The sequence below is a fragment of the Xenopus laevis genome, chromosome 7S (assembly GCF_017654675.1).
Source record: "Xenopus laevis strain J_2021 chromosome 7S, Xenopus_laevis_v10.1, whole genome shotgun sequence".
Lineage (NCBI taxonomy): Eukaryota > Metazoa > Chordata > Amphibia > Anura > Pipidae > Xenopus > Xenopus laevis.
In genome coordinates, this window is record NC_054384.1 from 73,728,012 (window position 1) to 73,747,081 (window position 19,070).

Here is a 19,070-nt window from a genome sequence, read left to right on the forward strand (position 1 = left end):
TGGGAAAATTGCCCCTGAATGTCTGGCTAGACAATTTCCCAGTCTTACAGTAAGTGAGGCTAACCCACAATCACCTGCTGGCCCCTACCTGCAAGTCTATGGATTTCGGCATGCACAGAAGTGTCAGCTGAAGGTTTAAAGGAGAACTAAAGCTTAACTGAAGAAGTAGGCTAGAAATGTTATACATAATGTTTTGGGCTCCTGTACCAGCCCATGGCAACCATAGTCATTTAGCAGGAAAGATCTATGTGAAGATCTGTGCCTCCAAAGATGCCCCAGTAGCTCCCCATCTTCTTTTTTGCTGATTCAATGCACATACTCTGCACTGCTGTCACTTACTGCACTTATGGACTGACTCAAAATATACAGTACACATAGAATATAAATTTCACAATATAAGGCTGATTAGTAATTAATACAGATAATTACTACATGGCAGCACATAAACAAGTGCAACTACCGTCAGAATTTAACCATCAGCCTCGTAGCATCAGCTTATATTACAGTCCAACCTCATTTTCTGCTTGAGAATTAGCGACGACCCCTAAGCTTAGCTTCTCAACAGCTGCTCAGAGACGACTGAGCATGTGAGTTTCGCAGACACTTTCCAAGATGGTGACCCCCTGTGTCAAGTTTGAAGTCCTGGATCATTGCTGCTATTTAGAAGCTGAAACTCTAGTCTGGTGCAATAAGCCCCGTATATAAAATATGTAATTTTTAGCCATATTCAATTTTAGGGTTTATTTCTCCTTTAAGGCTAGTGCCACACATTGTCTAGGATTGACTTGCGTATTTCAGCAGCCACTATGCAAACATAAGCCTCCTCTCCTGCCCACACCCAGAGCAGTTGTGTCAGCTCACGTAGCTGATTTTGGTGCAAGAATGCAAACTCTCTAATTTCTTCACTGAAATCTGCATGTGCCTGCACCAGAGCTGACACAATGGTATCAGGTGCAGTCAGGAGAGGAGGCTAATGCTCGTTCAGCAGGCCCATTTCAGCCCCAGTGTGGCACTAGCCTTACGCTGTGCAAGAGAGTTAAGGTGGCCATACACGGATAGATCCGCTCGTTTGGCGATGTCGCCAAACGAGCGGATCTCCCTCCGATATGCCCACCTTGAGGTGGGCAATATCGGGCTGATCCGATCGTGGGCCCTAGGGCCCAACGATCGGATCCTAGCGTTCGCCAAACGGGCGGTCGGATCGCGGGACCGCATCAACGAACAGATGCGGCCGCGATCCGACGGGATTTTTAACCCCATCCGATCGAGATCTGGCCGACTTTCGGCCAGATCTCGATCGGGGAAGCCCGTCGGGGGCCCCCATACACGGGCCAATAAGCTGCCGACTTGGTCTGTCGGCAGCTTTTATCGGCCCGTGTATGGCCACCTTAAGTTGGCAGATGATGTGCAGTTGATAAATACACCCACATGCCACATGTGAATAAGTCTGCTAAATCAGTCTGACTCAATTTAGTTATATTGATTTAAATCATATATCTGTTTATGAAGGACTATCCAACTGGAGCCCTAGAGGCCACATGCTGCCATATTATGAATCTTCATGGGCCCAGTTCTGGGTGTAGAATTGTCATAGATGCTTAGTCAAATCTTTCCCTTGAATAAGTGGTAAATCAGATAACTGACCCACTGCATGGGGAATGTGAAAGACTTTCTGTGCAGTCATGTTGCAGTGTTTGTTTGTTTCATTAGGCAGAACATTAACTAAGTTTAATGTCTTTCTAAATAAAAGTCTGTTTTACATACAATTTAGTCATTCAGAAAATGAAATGTAACTACCAGAACAGTTAGACTGGATCTCCTATATTGGCAGTTTCATTTAATAACCTGACTGTGGAATGAATGTGGATGTATATATTTGTACACTCTGATTTGGGAATGGCAAGATTTAAGCTAACTTGGCAACCTTGGGTGCACACTGACTGTTTGCCAGCTTCCACAGTAAGGCTCATCCAGGAGAATAAACAAAGCAGAACATTTGCTGAGCTTTCTGCAGAGTGCACCACTACTATAGTACTTAATAAAATAGTTGAGTAACAAATACTAGCACCCCACTAATGTGGAGTAGGGTGCTGGGAGTCATTGTAAATGATCTAGTTTGCCACCAGGTGCTCAGCACTGATGTAGACATACTATTCTTAACCTGACTGTATGTGGGAAGATCTGTAAATCTGGTGAGGTTGCCAAATCAGGACACAGTCAGATCATCAAGGGACCCAATACAACTCCATTGGGAGAAGACTGTGGCTCTCATCTAATGGAATTTTCGAACCTTCTAACTGATATCTGTAAGACAGTCAATGCCTATAGCTGGCCATTTAGCTACTAAATTGGTCAGAAGTGGGCCAATGGGCAGGCAGTTTTGAACACAGTTTTGTATGGTCAATTTAAAGAGGACCTGTGAATTAGAATATGTAATGCAACTCCACTGTACATTCCTGCACTGCATATCGCATATAGTGATTTCAATATTTGATTACATATACACTCTGTAGTATGGGTCCAGCCAGGGCTGCAAGGAGTTTTCCTCCTCTTCTGGGTGGGTTTCCTCCCTCACTTCAAAAAACGTGCAGGCAGTTTCACTGACACCTGGTAAAATAGACCCTACTGTGTGTGAATGTGTGTGGACCTTAGACTGAAAGCTCAACTGGGGCAGGGACTGATGTAAGCGATGTATAATCTCTGTAAAGCTTTGCATATTTGTTGGTGCTACTATTTATAAATACCAGAAGATTTCTAAGAAACATATAGGATTTTATCGGAATTTTAGAATAAAGCCAATATACTACAGTAATTGTGCTGCCTTGCAGATAATTCACCAGCAGCATTAGTTAATTGGCCAGTTTGTCATGCAGTATTCTATTTGCAGTCAAAGTAAAAAGAGAATTTTCCTCCTTATTTATATACAACATGTTCTCAAGTTGTGCTTCTTGGACTGTGTGGTACTTATACACCCATAGACCCCATTTTATCCAAAAAATCCATATTCTTAAAAATGATTTCCTTTTTGTCTGTAATAATAAAACAAGAACTTGTACTTGATCCAAACCAAAATAAAACGTGATTTTCTAGTAGACTTAAGGTATGAAGATCCAAATTATAGAAAGATTAGTTATCCGGAAAACCCCAGGTCCCGAGCATTTTGGATAACGGATCTTATACCTGTAAAAGAATATGTGTGTATAGTAACGGTGCATTAGCGACTTAATTGCAGGGGATGAGCCATATTAAACTTTTTGTACTGCAGTAATGTCTCAGAAAGGATGGAAAGATAGAGAGACAAACAAGTGTATTACTTTCACTTCTGCAATACACTCTCAGTTCTGCAATACTGTAAATCTTTGCTTCGCCGGTAAATCATTCAGAAGCAACATTTCTGCACAATGTTCTATGTATAGGCACGATACAGGTGCTGCCTGCACCTTCCATTTTGCAGAATATGCCAACCCTTTGCTTCACTGACAGGATTCTCTCTTAGATTCTGCCAGGATTTATGTGGTTCTGATTTGTCTCAGGAACTGCTGCAATGACAAAATACCTTCTGTGACAGCTAAACCGACCTAAGCATCAGCATCTTCAAGGACATATTTTCAACACTTGCAGTTCTTCAGCCCTCAATTAAGTTACAACATTATAAGGGCAACTGCATCTTTTGTGTGTTATTCTTCTAAGGATTATATAAAGGGGCATATTTATCAATATCCAAATTTACCCACGGGTTACCTGCAAAAACCTGAGGTACCCTGTGGGTTGCGGGTAGGAGTTCCAGGTGTATAGACGCGGTTCTGCGGGTCGGCCCACAGGTCTTCTCAAAATCGATTTTTACTCCTTTTTTCTGTTCACGCCTACTTCTGATGATGTCACCTCCGGTTTACAATGACAGCATTTCCTGTTTTACTCCTTTTTTTTCTGATCACGGCTACTTCCAATGACGTCACTTCCGGTTTACAATGACAGCACATCCTGATTCTTCATGGTAAGCGTCTCGCAGGTCCAGGTTGCGGATAAGGTACTTGCGGGTCAGGTAGCAGGTCCAAGTGGGTAAGAATGCGGGTCCGGGTTGTGGATTTCAGGTGTCGGGTACGGGTTCCAAAAAATGGACCCGCGCAGGACTCTAGTGCAGACCACAGAAACTTCCAAATAGAAAAGGGACCACTCCCATTGACTTACTATATACAACCTCGGTAGGTCTGATTTACGGATTCTGACTTTTTCCCATCCTTGGGCTATAATACATTTTGAAAAATTTCAGTTTTCTTTCCACTAAAAATTTTATAGTGCAGTGCCCCTGGGGAAGTCTGACTGTGAAAATCTTCATTTAATTCCACTGTAGCTTTTCCTAGTGTCTGCTGCCTTTTTCCTTTTCTAGTTGCTAATTGTGGAAAGCCAGGTCAATAAATGAGTTCCTGCCAACGACTGGAGAGAGAAAAGCGTAGTGTAATAGGAGCAGAGGGGCTATTCATTCCCTCAAGCAGATCAATGGTCTGCCTTGTGCCATATAAACATTGATACAGTAGCACAATATCTCTTCCACAGGGTTAGAAGATGTTTGAATAAAGTTAGCAAATCTCTGAATACCTGCCAATATTTTTCAGTTGAAAGTTGCTGTAATGTAAAAAAAAACATAAGCCTGGGAAAATGTTTTCTGCACCCTTTGTGTATTATTTTCCCTAAATCAAAGAGTGGAAAATTTGTTTACTAGCAGTTGACATATTTTTGCACTGGAGCTCACTGCACATTGCACCTCATGCATCTATTTGGCACCCATTTTTGCACCTAGTATATGTACATTAGCCAGTGGCCCCCCTGTAAATACATTTTTTCAAACCCCCCTGTCTGAAGTCACTGGTGGGAAAAAATCATTATTTTGTGTGCATCATGGGTCACCTGTAGGCTCCCCTGAGTGTTTGCTTCCTCTGTAGTTTTGCCACTTAAAGGGATTGTTCACCTTTAAATTAGCTTTTAGTATATTGTAGAGAATAATATTCTGAGACAGTTGGTTTCCATTTTTATTATTTGTGTTTTTTGAGTTATTTAGCTTTTTATTCAGCAGCTCTCCAATTTGCAGTTTCAGCTGTCTGTTTGCTAGGGCCCAAATTACCCAAGCATGCATTGATTTGAATAAAAGGAATATGAATAGGAGAGGGCCTGAATAGAAAGATGCATAATAAAAAGTAGCAATGACATTAAGAGGGTTATTTATTAAAGTGCAAATGCTAAAAACGTTGAATTTTTTGTGGGGAAAAAATCTCACATTTTTCAAGATTTATTATACCATGAGGCTGCAAAAAAATCTGAATACTCCCTCTGTAACCTGTTGAGGTCCTGTAGAAGTCAATTGCAGAGGTCCTATTTGCAATTTGAAGATATTATTGTCTGTGCTGGGTTTTGTAAAATAATCCCAAAATTTCAGGCTTTTCCACGGATTTCATGAAAAATTTGGACTTTTCACGCGACAATCCGAAAAAGTCGAAATTTTCATGCGTCAACCTGAAAATTGTTTTTGTTGATCCGATTATTTAGTGATTTTTTAAATTGATAAATAAGGATAAATTGTGGATTCTAGTTTGGTCAGACCTTTTTTATTTAAAAAAATCTGAAAAATTCGGATTTTGATAAATAACCCCTGCAGCTGTACAAAGCATTTGTTTTTAGATGGGGTCAGTCACTACCATTTGAAGGCTGATTTGTTACAAATGGCCTTGTCAGCTGTTTTCTTTATTAATAACATATTCTTGTTTATGCCCACTGTTTGTATTCTCTAAAGGGGTAAGAAAAAAGATGTATGTTTATTTCACATTTAGCATTCTAGTGGCAGTAGCTTCAGGGAACCCCGGTATTATCTATCAGACTTTCCCATTTACTCATGAATAAAATCGGTCTTCAAGTTTGTGCCATTCTACAGCTACAGGATTGGACCCTTTGTCTGTTATTACTGTAAATAAGATTTTACAATCACTGAGATATTCGATCATGTCATGGATTATGTATAGTTCAGCAATAACTTTTATGACAGTTTTTCTATACACATTCAGCACTGCGTTTTTTTTTTATTCTGTTGCAATCAGTTTAAAGATAAATAGACATCCAGAATGTGAAGAGCATTTATAGAGGATAAACTTTCTTAATCTGAGTATTGCTGAACTACATAATATACTTCATTTTAATGATCACCCAGTAGCAAGATTAGGGAAATATGAATGCAGCATGTACATATCATGGTTCCTTATAGTGTTGCTGTAACAAATCCTGTTGTAAAGACAATATATTGTGCCTCGACCACTGCTTGGGCCAAAATCATTTTGATATTAAGGGAGTAATGGTTTATTTTAATTAAATATAGTCCCCCTTTTGAAATGCATATAAATGACAGGGACTTGCTGATCTGTCTACATAATAAGGATCACCTTGATAACAGATATGTTTTCATTTTACTGACCATGCTTGTCCAGATCTCATTGTGTACATTGGCTCATTTTGACCATACTGCCTAATTAATTGCCTGTGCATGTATGTCATCTGGGACAGATTTGACAAACCCAGCAATCACAGTATATTTGAGTGATGCACCTTTTCAGCAAGTGCATTGTGCATCAACATATGAGCCGATGAGTAGGCAGAGTTCCTCTTCTCTTCCTGTAGTTCTGTCGGCTCATATGAGAGGAATAATGGTATTTGGCCATCACAGTACATAGTGACAAATTGTACCATAACCTACCTTTCAGTCAAGGGGCTGATCAGTCAGATACCTAAAAATTATTCCTTTTTTTCCCAGTCTCTACAACTCATCAGCCCGGTGTTTGGAAAAGAGGTCGGCAGCTCTCCAAGGTACATGAATGCAATAATTACCAAACACACGATAGCAGGTGAAGTGGGGCGAACCCCTGCGTGTTTAATTCACGATATTGATGTAACTTTTTGGGGGCGGACCCCTTTGTCAGACACATAATAAATAGCCATGTCAATTAACCCAATTAGAAAAAGTACAAAGTAATTACTCATACCATATACACCTTAATTATTTACTCATTAGATGTTTTCTCTTAGGGCTCTTACTCACTAGCGTTCTGACCTGCGCTCCCCTGCGTTCCGTTTTCTGGCGTTCAGCCGCAGGGGAGCGCAGGAATAGATGCATGTCATTATTTCAAATGGGGCTGTACTCACTCAGGCGCATGTAGGCGCCGAACGCAGGTTCAGACGCAACATGCTGCATTTTTCCTGCGTTCGGCGCCTACACGCGCCTGAGTGAGTACAGCCCCATTTGAAATAATGACATGCGTCTATTCCTGCGCTCCCCTGCGGCTGAACGCAAGAAAACGGAACGCAGGGGAGCGCAGGTCAGAACGCTTATGAGTAAGAGCCCTTAATTTCTTGTATTTTTCCTTTTCTTCTAGTAGTGAGAATTCAGTCCAAAAATATAAAAAATCTCCTGTGATCAATCCAACTGTAAAAATGTCCAATTTTTTTCTTTCTGATAATCCAACGTTATATTATCATAACACAGTTAATACCTAAAACCAGTGAATATACAGTATAAAAGTTATAAAACACAATAGCAAGTACCGAATATAGTGCAAAGTTAAGAGCAACATTATACAAAGCTTAAAAGGAAAGGTCTACTTTACCCTGAGTGAAAGCTTTCCCTGGATATACTCTGTTCACTGAAATAATCTGAAGGGGTTAAAAGAAACATTATAAAAGGAGTAGATACATTTAAGTAATCAAGGGATACAAAATGGATACATTTAAATAGCTACAAGTAACAATTCATATTAAACTCCTCGTTTAGCCCACGTGGTTGTTTTGTTTGTAATAGCCATATCCAAAAGCATTCCATTTGTAATAGTTTATTGTTTGTTTCCTTTTGGTACTGCCCCTCACTTTTTCCAATATTTGCCACCTCAATTGATATGTCCCTGATCATGAAAGTGCCGTGCCAAGGTAGCTTCTTTTCTTTTTTTTCTCTGACCCTATGTTCTCTTCCTCCTTAGGGGGTACATAATTACGAATAATAGGCCAGCCCACTGGGTACTTTCTTTACCTTTCTTTTATGTTTACCATGCTTTCCTCCTTGTATCCTCTATCCAGGGATTTTTTAACCATCTATAGACTCAGTTTCATACTACTAGAAGAAAAGGAAAAACACAAGAAATTAAGAGAAAAAATTATATCCAGGGAAAGCTTTCACTCAGGGTAAAGTAGACCTTTCCTTTTAAGCTTTGTATAATGTTGCTCTTAACTTTGCACTATATTCGGTACTTGCTATTGTGTTTAATAACTTTTATATATTCACTGGTTTTAGGTATTAACTGTGTTCTGATAATATAACTTTGGATTATCAGAAAGAAAAAAATTGGACATTTTTACAGTTGGATTGATCACAGGAGATTTTTATATTTTTGGACTGAATTCTCACTACTAGAAGAAAAGGAAAAATACAAGAAATTAAGAGAAAACATTTAATGAGTAAATAATTAAGGTGTATATGGTATTAGTAATTGCTTTGTACTTTTTCTAATTGGGTTAATTGATATGGCTATTTATGTGTGTGCACGCTATCTCGCATGTCTGACGAAGGGGTCCGCCCCTGAATCGTTACACCGAAACATTACATCACTGACGTGAATTAAACACGCAGGGGTTCGCCCCGCTTCACCTACTATCGTGTGTTTGGTAATTATTGCAGTCAGATACCTTGCCATTAGGTAGTTTGGATACAGGTATGGGATCTTTTATCTGGAATGCTTCGATCCTGGTGTTTTCCAGATAAAGGGCCTTTCTATAATTTGAACCACTGTACTTTAAGAGGGCTTTTTACTAAACTCCGGTCTAGCTCTTTGGGGCAAAACCCAGATTCTGGCTTTTTCGGGAAAAATCCCCCAAAAGAAGAGCGATTTGGGATCCGATTAAAATTAGGTTTTTTTAATAATAAATAAGGTCAAATCATGTATTCTAGTTTGGTCAGACTTTTTTTAATCAAAAAAAAATCATAATTCGAATTTTGATAAATAACCCCCTAACATTTAAAAGAACAGTAACACCAAGACACATGCAGAAGTGGTCAGTACTGGGACATAATAGCAGCAATAGCTATAGAAATTGAGTGTTTTGTGTTTTTTTTCCTTTTTGTTCTTAGCAAATCAAACCAAGTCTGAATCAGCTATTTTTTTTTGTCTTACAGCAGCAACTTCAAGCATATGTTGCCTGGGTGAATTCTCAGTTGAAAAAGAAGGTGGGGCTTAACCCAGTGCAAGACCTAAGACAGGACCTTCGAGATGGTGTTGTGTTAGCACATCTTTTAGAAATTGTAGGTAAGTGCTCACATTTGTGGATAGTATACTATACTGTGGATATTAAATGAATTAAAAAGCTTAAAGGGATACTGTCATGGGAAAAAAATTTTTTTTCAAAATGAATCAGTTAATAGTGCTGCTCCAGCAGAATTCTGCACTGAAATCCATTTCTCAAAAGAGCAAACAGATTTTTTTATATTCAATTTTGAAATCTGACATGGGGCTAGACATTTTGTCAATTTCCCAGCTGCCCCATGTCATGTGACTTGTGCTCTGATAAACTTCAATCACTCTTTACTGCTGTACTGCAAGTTGGAGTGATATCACTCCCCTCCCTTTTCCCCCCCAGCAGCCAAACAAAAGAACAATGGGAAGGTAACCAGATAACAGCTCCCTAACACAAGATAACAGCTGCCTGGTAGATCTAAGAACAACACTCAATCGTAAAAACCCATGTCCCACTGAGACTCCTTCAGTTACATTGAGAAGGAGAAACAGCAGCCTGCCAAAAAGCATTACTCTCCTGAAGTGCAGGCACAAGTCACATGACATGGGGCAGCTGGGAAATTGACAAAATGTCTAGCCCCGTGTCAGATTTCAAAATTGAATATAAAAAAATCTGTTTGCTCTTTTGAGAAATGGATTTCAGTGCAGAATTCTGCTGGAGCAGCACTATTAACTGATTCATTTTGAAAAAAATTTTTTTTCCCATGACAGTATCCCTTTAAGGAAAATTACACTGATAATCAATAAATTGATTGACTTATTAGCACGATAGATAATTATTTTTAGTATTAATTTGAACTACTACTGACTAATTATTGGGCCCCTATAGCAAGATCATTTGGCTCCTTAAACTTAAGCAATTTATTTAGCTTATGCAAAAAAAAACTTATGTAACATGGGTATCAATCAATGACAACACAGATCAGTGCAACAGGAGCAGGTATAAACTCCAAACTCCACTGCCCCCCATGAACTTACTATTAATTAGCAAAATCATTAATGGAATTATTTATATGAACTTGATTATAGTGTAACGCCAATTGTTTGTATTGGGATCTATTTACTGAATTATATGTGTCTCCTACATTAACATCAGTAGCATAAAAAGTTATTGCACCCCACTGCAAGATCATTGGGCACCTAAACAAGACATTTCCCCTGAACATATATTGCAGCTGTTTGCCAGTTCCACAGGACCCCCTAAAGTTCATGGGCCCCCAACATTTGCAGGGTCTTTCCTTCTATAGTTACACCCCTGCTTTTCAGTGATTGGTGGGTTTGTATCATAGTAACTATGGTAGAAAAAAAATACCAAACAATTTCAAAATTTGTCCTAGCAAAACCCAACTACCTGGGTTTATGGGGTTAAAGTTGATGACTTTTGTATCACACACGATGGGTGTGGCCAAACATGTTTGTACTGCAACTTGTATGAGCCCCAAACATTTCTGATGGCAGATCTGGTATAGGTGACAATGCTTGTAGCATTGGTTACATTTTAATCAGGTAGCATTGGTTACATTTTAATTAGTCCAGGGAATCTTATGTATAATAGTAAAGTAAGACCTTATCTTAGAGACATATGACAGATTTCCCTAAGCAGTCAAACATAGAAGGAAGCCAACTACCTGGTATGATTTACTAAACAGTTGGGCTGCTGGGACCATGTGTGTTTTTCTGTTGTCATGCACAGTAAATTGGAACTATTACTCTCTCTCTCTTCAAAAGCTGGGGAAAATGTAAGTGGTATCCATCATCAGCCAAACTGTGTACAGGAGAGAAGAGACAATGTGGAGAAAGTTCTTCAGTTTGTGGCCTCCAAGAAGATCCGAATGCACCAAACCTCAGCCAAGGGTGAGCGTCTCAGTACAGGCTATAATTTGCTTTTCTTTCTGTTTTTTATTCTCTTTAGGACTTTTTACTGTATGTTATGCTACTGGCAGCCTGTCTGCATTTTAAAATATACAAAGTCCTTTAGATACTCTCAGAGGCCACCTATGGTAGGCTTCAACTCAACACCTGCATAAGGTACTGAGCTTGGCAATATTTCCAAGTGAAACACAGGGGGTTATTTATTAAAACTTGAGTTTTTCTAGTATAAAAAAATAATTTTGAATTTTTCGAGATTTATTATGCCCCAAATCTGCTAAAAGTCTGAATTTGAAAATACTCTAAAACCTGCCGAATTCATGTAAATGTCAATAGCAGCTGGCCCTTTAAACATTTAAAGATGTTTTTAACCTTCACAAATTTTGGGGTGTTTGATGCTGTTTTTCGCTCGAAAACTTGATAAATAAATTCGAGTATTTTCGAGTGGTAATCCAATAAAGTTGTACAGTTCAAATCACAACTGAAAGAGTCTAACGTTTCAGCTAGATCCCTAGCCATTATCAAAGTGAATGAAAAACAAACAAACGGGCCTGAAAGTGCTGATGATGACGTCAAGCTATGTCACTGTTATGTGGATATCCATGAGTAAACACAAACAGAAATGACAACATAAACATAAACAAACAAAATTGAAGGAACATACGGTAATAACATAAGCAACAAAAACTCACAAGGTAACATAAAGATACAAAAATATACTAAGGGGCAGATTTATCATGGGTCGAATTTTGAAGTGGAAAATACTTCGAAATTCGACCATCGAATAGAATCCTCCGACATTCGAAGTCGGAGGATTTTATTCATCGTACAATCGTATTCCGATCATAGTACGTTCGTATGATCGTACTCCGATCATACTTCGAATCGTACGATTCAAACGATTTTCCTTCGATACCCACAAACTTAGAAATATGCTCTAGCAGGTCCTCATAGGCTAACATAGCACTTCGGCAGGTTTAAGTCGAAGTTTTTTTAAAGAGACAGTACTTCGACTATCGAATGGTCGAATAGTCGAACCATTTTTACTTTGAATCAAAGTAAATTCGAAGTCGTAGTATCCAAAAAATTACTTCGAAATTCGAACTTTTTGTACTTCGAAAATTCTCTGGAACCTTAGTAAATCTGCCCCTTAATGTAAAAAACTAGTTCGCGCGAACTTCGACCGTTCGCGTCCGCCGAATGTTCGCAAACGTTTGGGAACGTTCGCATTTTGAGTTCGCGTTCGATCGTTCGACCATTCGAATTCCTTCGACCGCTAAAAATCGAATGATTTCCATTCGTTCGAACGATTGTAAGCATTCGATCGAATGAAAATCATTCGATCGAATGGCTTCGATCGTTCGATTCGAATGAAAATCCTTCGATCGAACGATTAAAATCCTTCGATCGTTCGAATCGAACGATTTTAGCGGGTGTTCGAAGTTCGCAAACTGTTCGCGAACGTTCGCATTTTTTGCCGGTGTTCGCGAACGGCGTTCGCGAACACCAAATCGGCAGTTCGCTACATCCCTACCCACCAGTATGTGTTTATGAGGCCCTTGTTTATTCATTCACAAAAAGTGTAGGGATCTAACTGAAATGTTAGTCTCCTCAATAAAACACCTGCAACTGTGGCCCTCCATTTATGTCTTTACCTTATTTTTGCACCCAGGCATATTATTTACCATTTTTTACCTGTGTGTCTAATAATATATACAGTCTTCTCGAGTCTAGGAGCCGAAACGTTGAATAAACCAATCTTTTTTTCATCATAAAAGACCTATGAGTGTGGACTTTTTTTGTTATATATATATCCCTTATCTAAGGATCTGATTGTTTTGGGAAATGCTATATTCATTAATTACTATGGTACTTCTAGTAGCTGCTTATATTGTAGGCAGGTACATTTATCCCTGTAATAATGTATGCGTAAATATGATATTTTGTCTGTCCTATTAATTTTTTTGGCTTTTTCAAGTAATTCTCTGGTTTCTAGGGTCATTTTGCAGAAAGAAGAGACACAGAACAAAATGTTTATTACTACAAATAATTTATAAAGTCTTATAACATCACCATCTGCATCATAATTTTTTTTAAAGGGGTTGTTGACCTTCAGATTAACTTTTAGTATGAAATAGTTATTGATATTCTAATACAATTTCCATTTGGTTTGTATTTTTTATTTTTTGTGAATTTCAGTTATTTACCTTTGTGTTCAACAGCTCTCCAGTTTAGCATTTTGGCAGCTATCTGGTTTCTAGGGTCTTGTTTACATTAGCAACCAGGCAGTGGTTTGTGTGAAATACAACAATTTGAGTAGGAGAGGAAGTGAATGAAAAAATAAGACATAAAAAGTAACATTAATAATGACATTTTAAGCTCATAGAACAATATATAATTTTCTGGTGTTACTGGTCCTTGAAGAAGAGACCTCCTCCTAAAGGATGTCATATGGTGAATATGGCATCAGAGTATTTGTTGCTTGTTCCCTTGTGTATTTATAGGGATGCATTGAATTCTGTTCTGTTTGGGATGCAACCCAATCTAAGTGCCTGGCCAATAAAACATACATCCTTAAAATATCAGAGCTTTAGACCACACGAAGCACTTCACACGTGGATCATTTCTGCCAGGATATTACTAATTTGCATATGTAAAATAGTATTTAGTTTCTGAATTAAAAAAAAATAGGATTTGGTGAATCCCTATATATTTATACATATTGATGACCTTCCTTCTTTAAGAGCCTCTTTCATTCTTTTTAACAATCCCAGTTTTTATTCAGTCCTTTTTTTTGCTTTCACTGAATATTATGATTACGATTACTTAATTTATAAAATATCACAATAACACAATTTTTGTATGTATTATTGTATTATCTAAGAGAATCTCACTAAACTAAACCAAATTAATCCTAACAATTCTCTCTGTATCTGACAGATATCGTCGATGGGAATCTGAAATCCATCATGAGACTTATTCTTACATTAGCAGCTCATTTTAAACCAGTCTCTGGAAGATTCACAAATCAAAATGTGGTGGGAGGGACAGGGAAAAAGCAGTCAGCTTCCTTGGACAACCACAGACCCCATTCCACTGCTGCAATGGCTCAGGGTGCAGCTGCTGCTCTTGCAGATGTTCGACAGGACGTGTCTCAATCTGGCCGGGATATTTTCCTGTACAGACAAAGGTAGTGTAAAGGTTCCTTATTACCCTCTGGCATCTTTATTGCACAGATATTTCATTTGCATTTGTTAAACTGAATTTGTCATTACATATAATTTACACATAAGTGTATGAACTTACTGTGTCTTCAGAATTACCATATAAGAAACTGTTGGATATGTCACATTGTTTGCTTTTTATTGAATCTATGTGCATAAAATTACAATCGTAAAAGAAAACATATTTAAGATAACAGAGTAGGTTGGATATAAAAACGGTTTGTAGCACACAAGTTTTGTAGCACAGGTGGAGTAGCCTTATCCATTTGTATTCCCAGGATCCTAGATGACATTTTTTAGATATGTTTTTTTCTTGGACATTGCTGGATTCTCTTATTTAATTTTCTTCATCCACTGTTCCTTGGGCTTTTTCTTTGTCCCACATGTGCCTGCACCTGGGCCAGTTAAATTGTTCCTGGTGCAGGCATGACAGGAGGCTACTGCCAGTGTAGGGTCTGGAACAGAGAATGCTAACATAACATAGTTTTATTGGGGTTATAAAGCCTTGTTATCTGATGCCTGTAATCCTGTTTCTCTGTGCTTTTACTTCTGGATCTGACTGGGGGGCAAATTCACTAAAGTGCGGAGTGGCCAACGCTAGCAATTAATCGCCAGAAATCCCATCCGCAGGGACATCGCCAATTCACTAACAGGTGTAGAGGACAATTTGCTCGACTCGACTCTCGCTAGCGTTCGTACACCCATTTGCCAGGTGACTTTTCACTCTGGCGAACTGTCATTACTCCACAAATTCACTAAGATTTTTTTACCTCTTTCGCCAGAGTTTAATTCACACCTCAGACCAGGCAAACTCATAAAATTAAGCTACATCTTCCACAATCTTATGTCAGTGACGTATCCTGTTAAGTTGTAAAAAACGCTGGCGACTTTTGTTTTTTTAAAGCGGGATTGCCTTCAAAAGTCCAAACTATTAAAGATTTATGTGTGAACAATTTTTTAAAACCAATTTGAGGGGCATGCCACATTTGTAAAAGGGTGGGCTAATGTCTTTATTATGGCTTATTGGACATGTGTTTGAAAAAGTGGCCACTTCAAACATTTGCACCAACATTACTATTAAAGACCTCCATACGACTTTTAGATACGCCCTATTCAAAATAACCTAAGCGCAAGAGTGCTAGCAGAAATGCGCCAGGCAGAAATGAACGCTAGCTAAAATTCGCTAGGAAATGTTCGTCCTGCCGAAGTAACGGCTAGCATTTGGCTGCTGAAACGCAACTTCGCATTTTAGTGAATTAGCGTAGTGGTAACAAATTTGCGCCTACCGAAGTATTGTGGAGTGTGTCGAAGCAGTCGCTGGTGAGAATTTGCCCTTTAGTGAATTTGCCCCTGTGTCTCAGTTTTTATGCTTGTCTGAAGCCTTACTTGTGACCTTTGCTTGGTTTGGCTTGTTTCTAGGTCTGCTTGAACTCACCCATAACCATTGCCTGACTATTGACTACACTTAAAGGGAAAATATAACCCCCCCCTTTTTTTTCTTTTTTTTTAAATGAGCTCATTCTGTTTGGCTTATATAGAAAAGATGAACTCATAAAAATAAATATAAAGTTATTATTTTTTTTTACAATGACCACAGAATGACTTCCGACTACGCTGAAAGGGGTTGTTCACCTTTTCCATAACTTTTCGTAAGATGCAGACACTCATATTCTAAGACTATTTGCAGTTGTTTTTTTTATTTTTTATTGTGCTTTGTCAATTATTTAGCATTTTGTTCAGTGTTTCTCCAGTGTGGACTATTAGCAGCTAGCTGGTTGATGAATGGGAGAGTCTGGATAGAAAAATAAATAATAAAAAAAATTCAAATCAAATAAAAAAATGAAGATCAATTAGAAAGGTACTATGAATAGGACATTCTATAACATAATAAGAGGCACATTTATTAAAGGTTGACTTTTGAATTCATGTGAGTTTATTTAAGCTCTATTAAATTCGAAAATACTCGAAAGTTGATTGGGGGTTATTTAATATATAATATATATATATATATATTAAAAACTCGCATTATTTTTACTGACTTGTAAACTTTTGACCATAAACAAAATCGAAAATTCGAATTTGAATTTTCAGTTTAACCCTTAATAAATCTTCCCATAAGAGTTGGTTTAAAGTGATACTGACAAGTTCCTATAAAAAAACAAAAAAATAACTCATCTTGCTGAGTTGTTTCAGTCGCGCTGGGCTGGGGGGCAGCGCAATCGCTTCATAGGCCGGAGTCCTGTTTTCATTTGTAATTAGCCTATGGAAGGATCACATAAACTGCGAATGTTTGCAACAGACTTATTTGGCCACAAACTTTTCGAGGAAGTCGTTGTGGACTGTAAGCGGTCAAAAAGGATGCAAACATGGTCGCTAACTCTCGCAAAGGTGTCTGCGAATGTTTTTGCGCTAACAACACATATTACATTCCCCCATTAAGGTATGAAGGTCCACATTAAGGGAAGACATATTATCCGGGAAGTCTTAGGACCCGAGCATTCTGGGTAACAGGTCCCATACCTGTACAACCAAAATTCGCAGCAGTAGTCCCTTTTGTATCAAAATGGGCTTCGGATGCTAATTGCAGTCCTCTTTCTGTTGCTACTATGAAGTTGCTGTCATAAAATATAGCGTATACCCCACAGTTTCCAATTGGAAAGCAGCATGCAAAGAGGAGTAGTTCAATAGAAAGTTTACTTAATTTGAGGATCTACAGTATACAGTACATGCTTGTCTGCAGGCCCGGACTGGCAATCTGTGGGTTCTGGCAAATGCCAGAGGGGCTGCTATAAGGTCCCATAGAAAGTCAGCATTTAGTGGGCTGGTGGGGGCTGTTTGGGCCTCTGAGTGGGCTGATTGGGCCTCTGTGTAGCTGAAATGCCAGGGCCTATTTTAGTTCTCAGTCCGGACCTGCTTGTCTGCAAGACTAGATCAATGTGGTTTTGTCATAATTCCAAAGCATTCCACAGCATGTCACTGAAGGCAATCTTGTCAAGACATTGGGGGATCTTTTTTGCACCATAAGCCTTATGAATAATTTGGTATAGAGACATCAGCCTGATCTGAAGTCTTCTTCAACTTTTAAAAGCCAGGAGTTTTCATTTACATACATTCCTAAAGGTTTAGTTGATCTGCAATCATGCCAAAAAAAATATGCCCCCCCCTCAACATATTCGGTTCATGAGTGATAGACAATGTCGAAATGAAATAGAAGCAAACACCTAAATAAGCCCATAATTATAGCACACAAAGCCCAAACAACAGAACATTACAGACTGTTTCTAATTAAATTATTAAAAAACAACAAGGGAGTGATGGATGTATGGATGTATGTATATTTTTATTTGTAAAGCGCTCCTTGAGGGCAAAGCACTGTACAGCAAAACGATAAATTAGTAGTAACAAACAAGGGGTCATTGAAATAAAAAGTAACAATAAGTGCATTATTAGAAATACAATTCACATAAATATAAAAAATATAATTACAATAATTCACTAGGGCAAGTATATCAAGGCATCCAGATTTATTGACCCATACCACCTATCGTCAAAATTGCCATATATACAGCATTCATTTCCTTACTAATGGCAGAAACCTCTTTTTAGAAACAGCAGTGTTGAAGAGATTGGCAACCCATACTGGAGTGTGAGGGCAATGGTGAAGCAATATGAAGGGAATTCTTCATCAGAGACATCAAGGTAAGTAACAATGAATTTCTAGGGCCTGTAGTAATATCACATATATGTTCTGCTGCTCTGGGTAACTTATTTGAATGGGACCGGTGAACAGGGAGTTCCTTGAGTTACATACACCCAACTTACATACAACTCACACTTACAAACGGGGGTTACAGTAACATACTGTGTTTTGCTTGACTTTTATTAGCATTTAACTTTAATAAACCATCTGCCCCAATCCCCTCTGGTTTGTGTGTTGTCTACTGCAGAGCACAGAAAGATAAAAATAAATACTATGTTAAGACAGACATCTGTCTAAGTTGCATTTAATAAGTAAATGTATATGTTTCAACTTACATACAAATTCATCATAAGAACAAACCTACAGACCCTATCTCGTACATAACCCAGGGACTGCCTGTATTTACAAAAGCACAGAACTATAGAAACATGCAAATCCCCTGTAGGCTCAGCCTCTTCTAAACTGATATGGATATTTCATAATTATCTAAATTGTGGGCCAGGATACTTTGCACTATTTAATTAGGATTTAATCTGTGTTTCAAGGGTTGATTGCTTCCAATTAATCACCTTTGACATATCTTAATGTAATCTGATCCAAAACCATCCAAAGAAAGGATAATGGATTAGACACAGCATCCTGTGTCACTTCTGGGATACCCCATTTAGGGCTGGTGTTACTGACACACCAGAGATTTGCCTGCACATGTTTTTGGAAATTGCAAATACATTTGAAGGGTATAAATGTGAATACTTTTAAACATTTTAGAACTTTTAAACTTTTAGAACATTTTAAGTTAAGAAGGTAAAGGGGTAGGTTTCAAACTCAGTCCTAATATCAAAACCAAATGCATTATCTTAAAACATGTGTAGGCCCATTTATCAAAGGTCATATTCCGAATTCATGTGTTTTTTTAAACTCTAATAAATTTGAAAATTCAATTGTGAGGTTATTTAAGAA

The 19,070-nt window shown here is 38.3% G+C and overlaps 1 protein-coding gene across 4 annotated transcripts in view; it reads left to right on the forward strand.

Moving 5' to 3' along the window:
- LOC108705523 (dixin-like) overlaps positions 1-19,070 on the forward strand; it is an 82,432-nt gene that overhangs the window by 22,656 nt on the left and 40,706 nt on the right. For 3 of the 4 annotated variants that reach the window (XM_041571391.1, XM_041571393.1, XM_041571390.1), the window contains 4 exons: positions 9,200-9,329; positions 11,046-11,171; positions 14,127-14,376; positions 18,017-18,109. In XM_041571391.1, coding sequence (XP_041427325.1) covers positions 9,200-9,329; positions 11,046-11,171; positions 14,127-14,376; positions 18,017-18,109 — 599 coding nt within the window. Of the gene's footprint in view, positions 1-9,199; positions 9,330-11,045; positions 11,172-14,126; positions 14,377-18,016; positions 18,110-19,070 lie in introns of those variants that run through there. The other variant, XM_041571392.1, reaches the window with a different exon arrangement.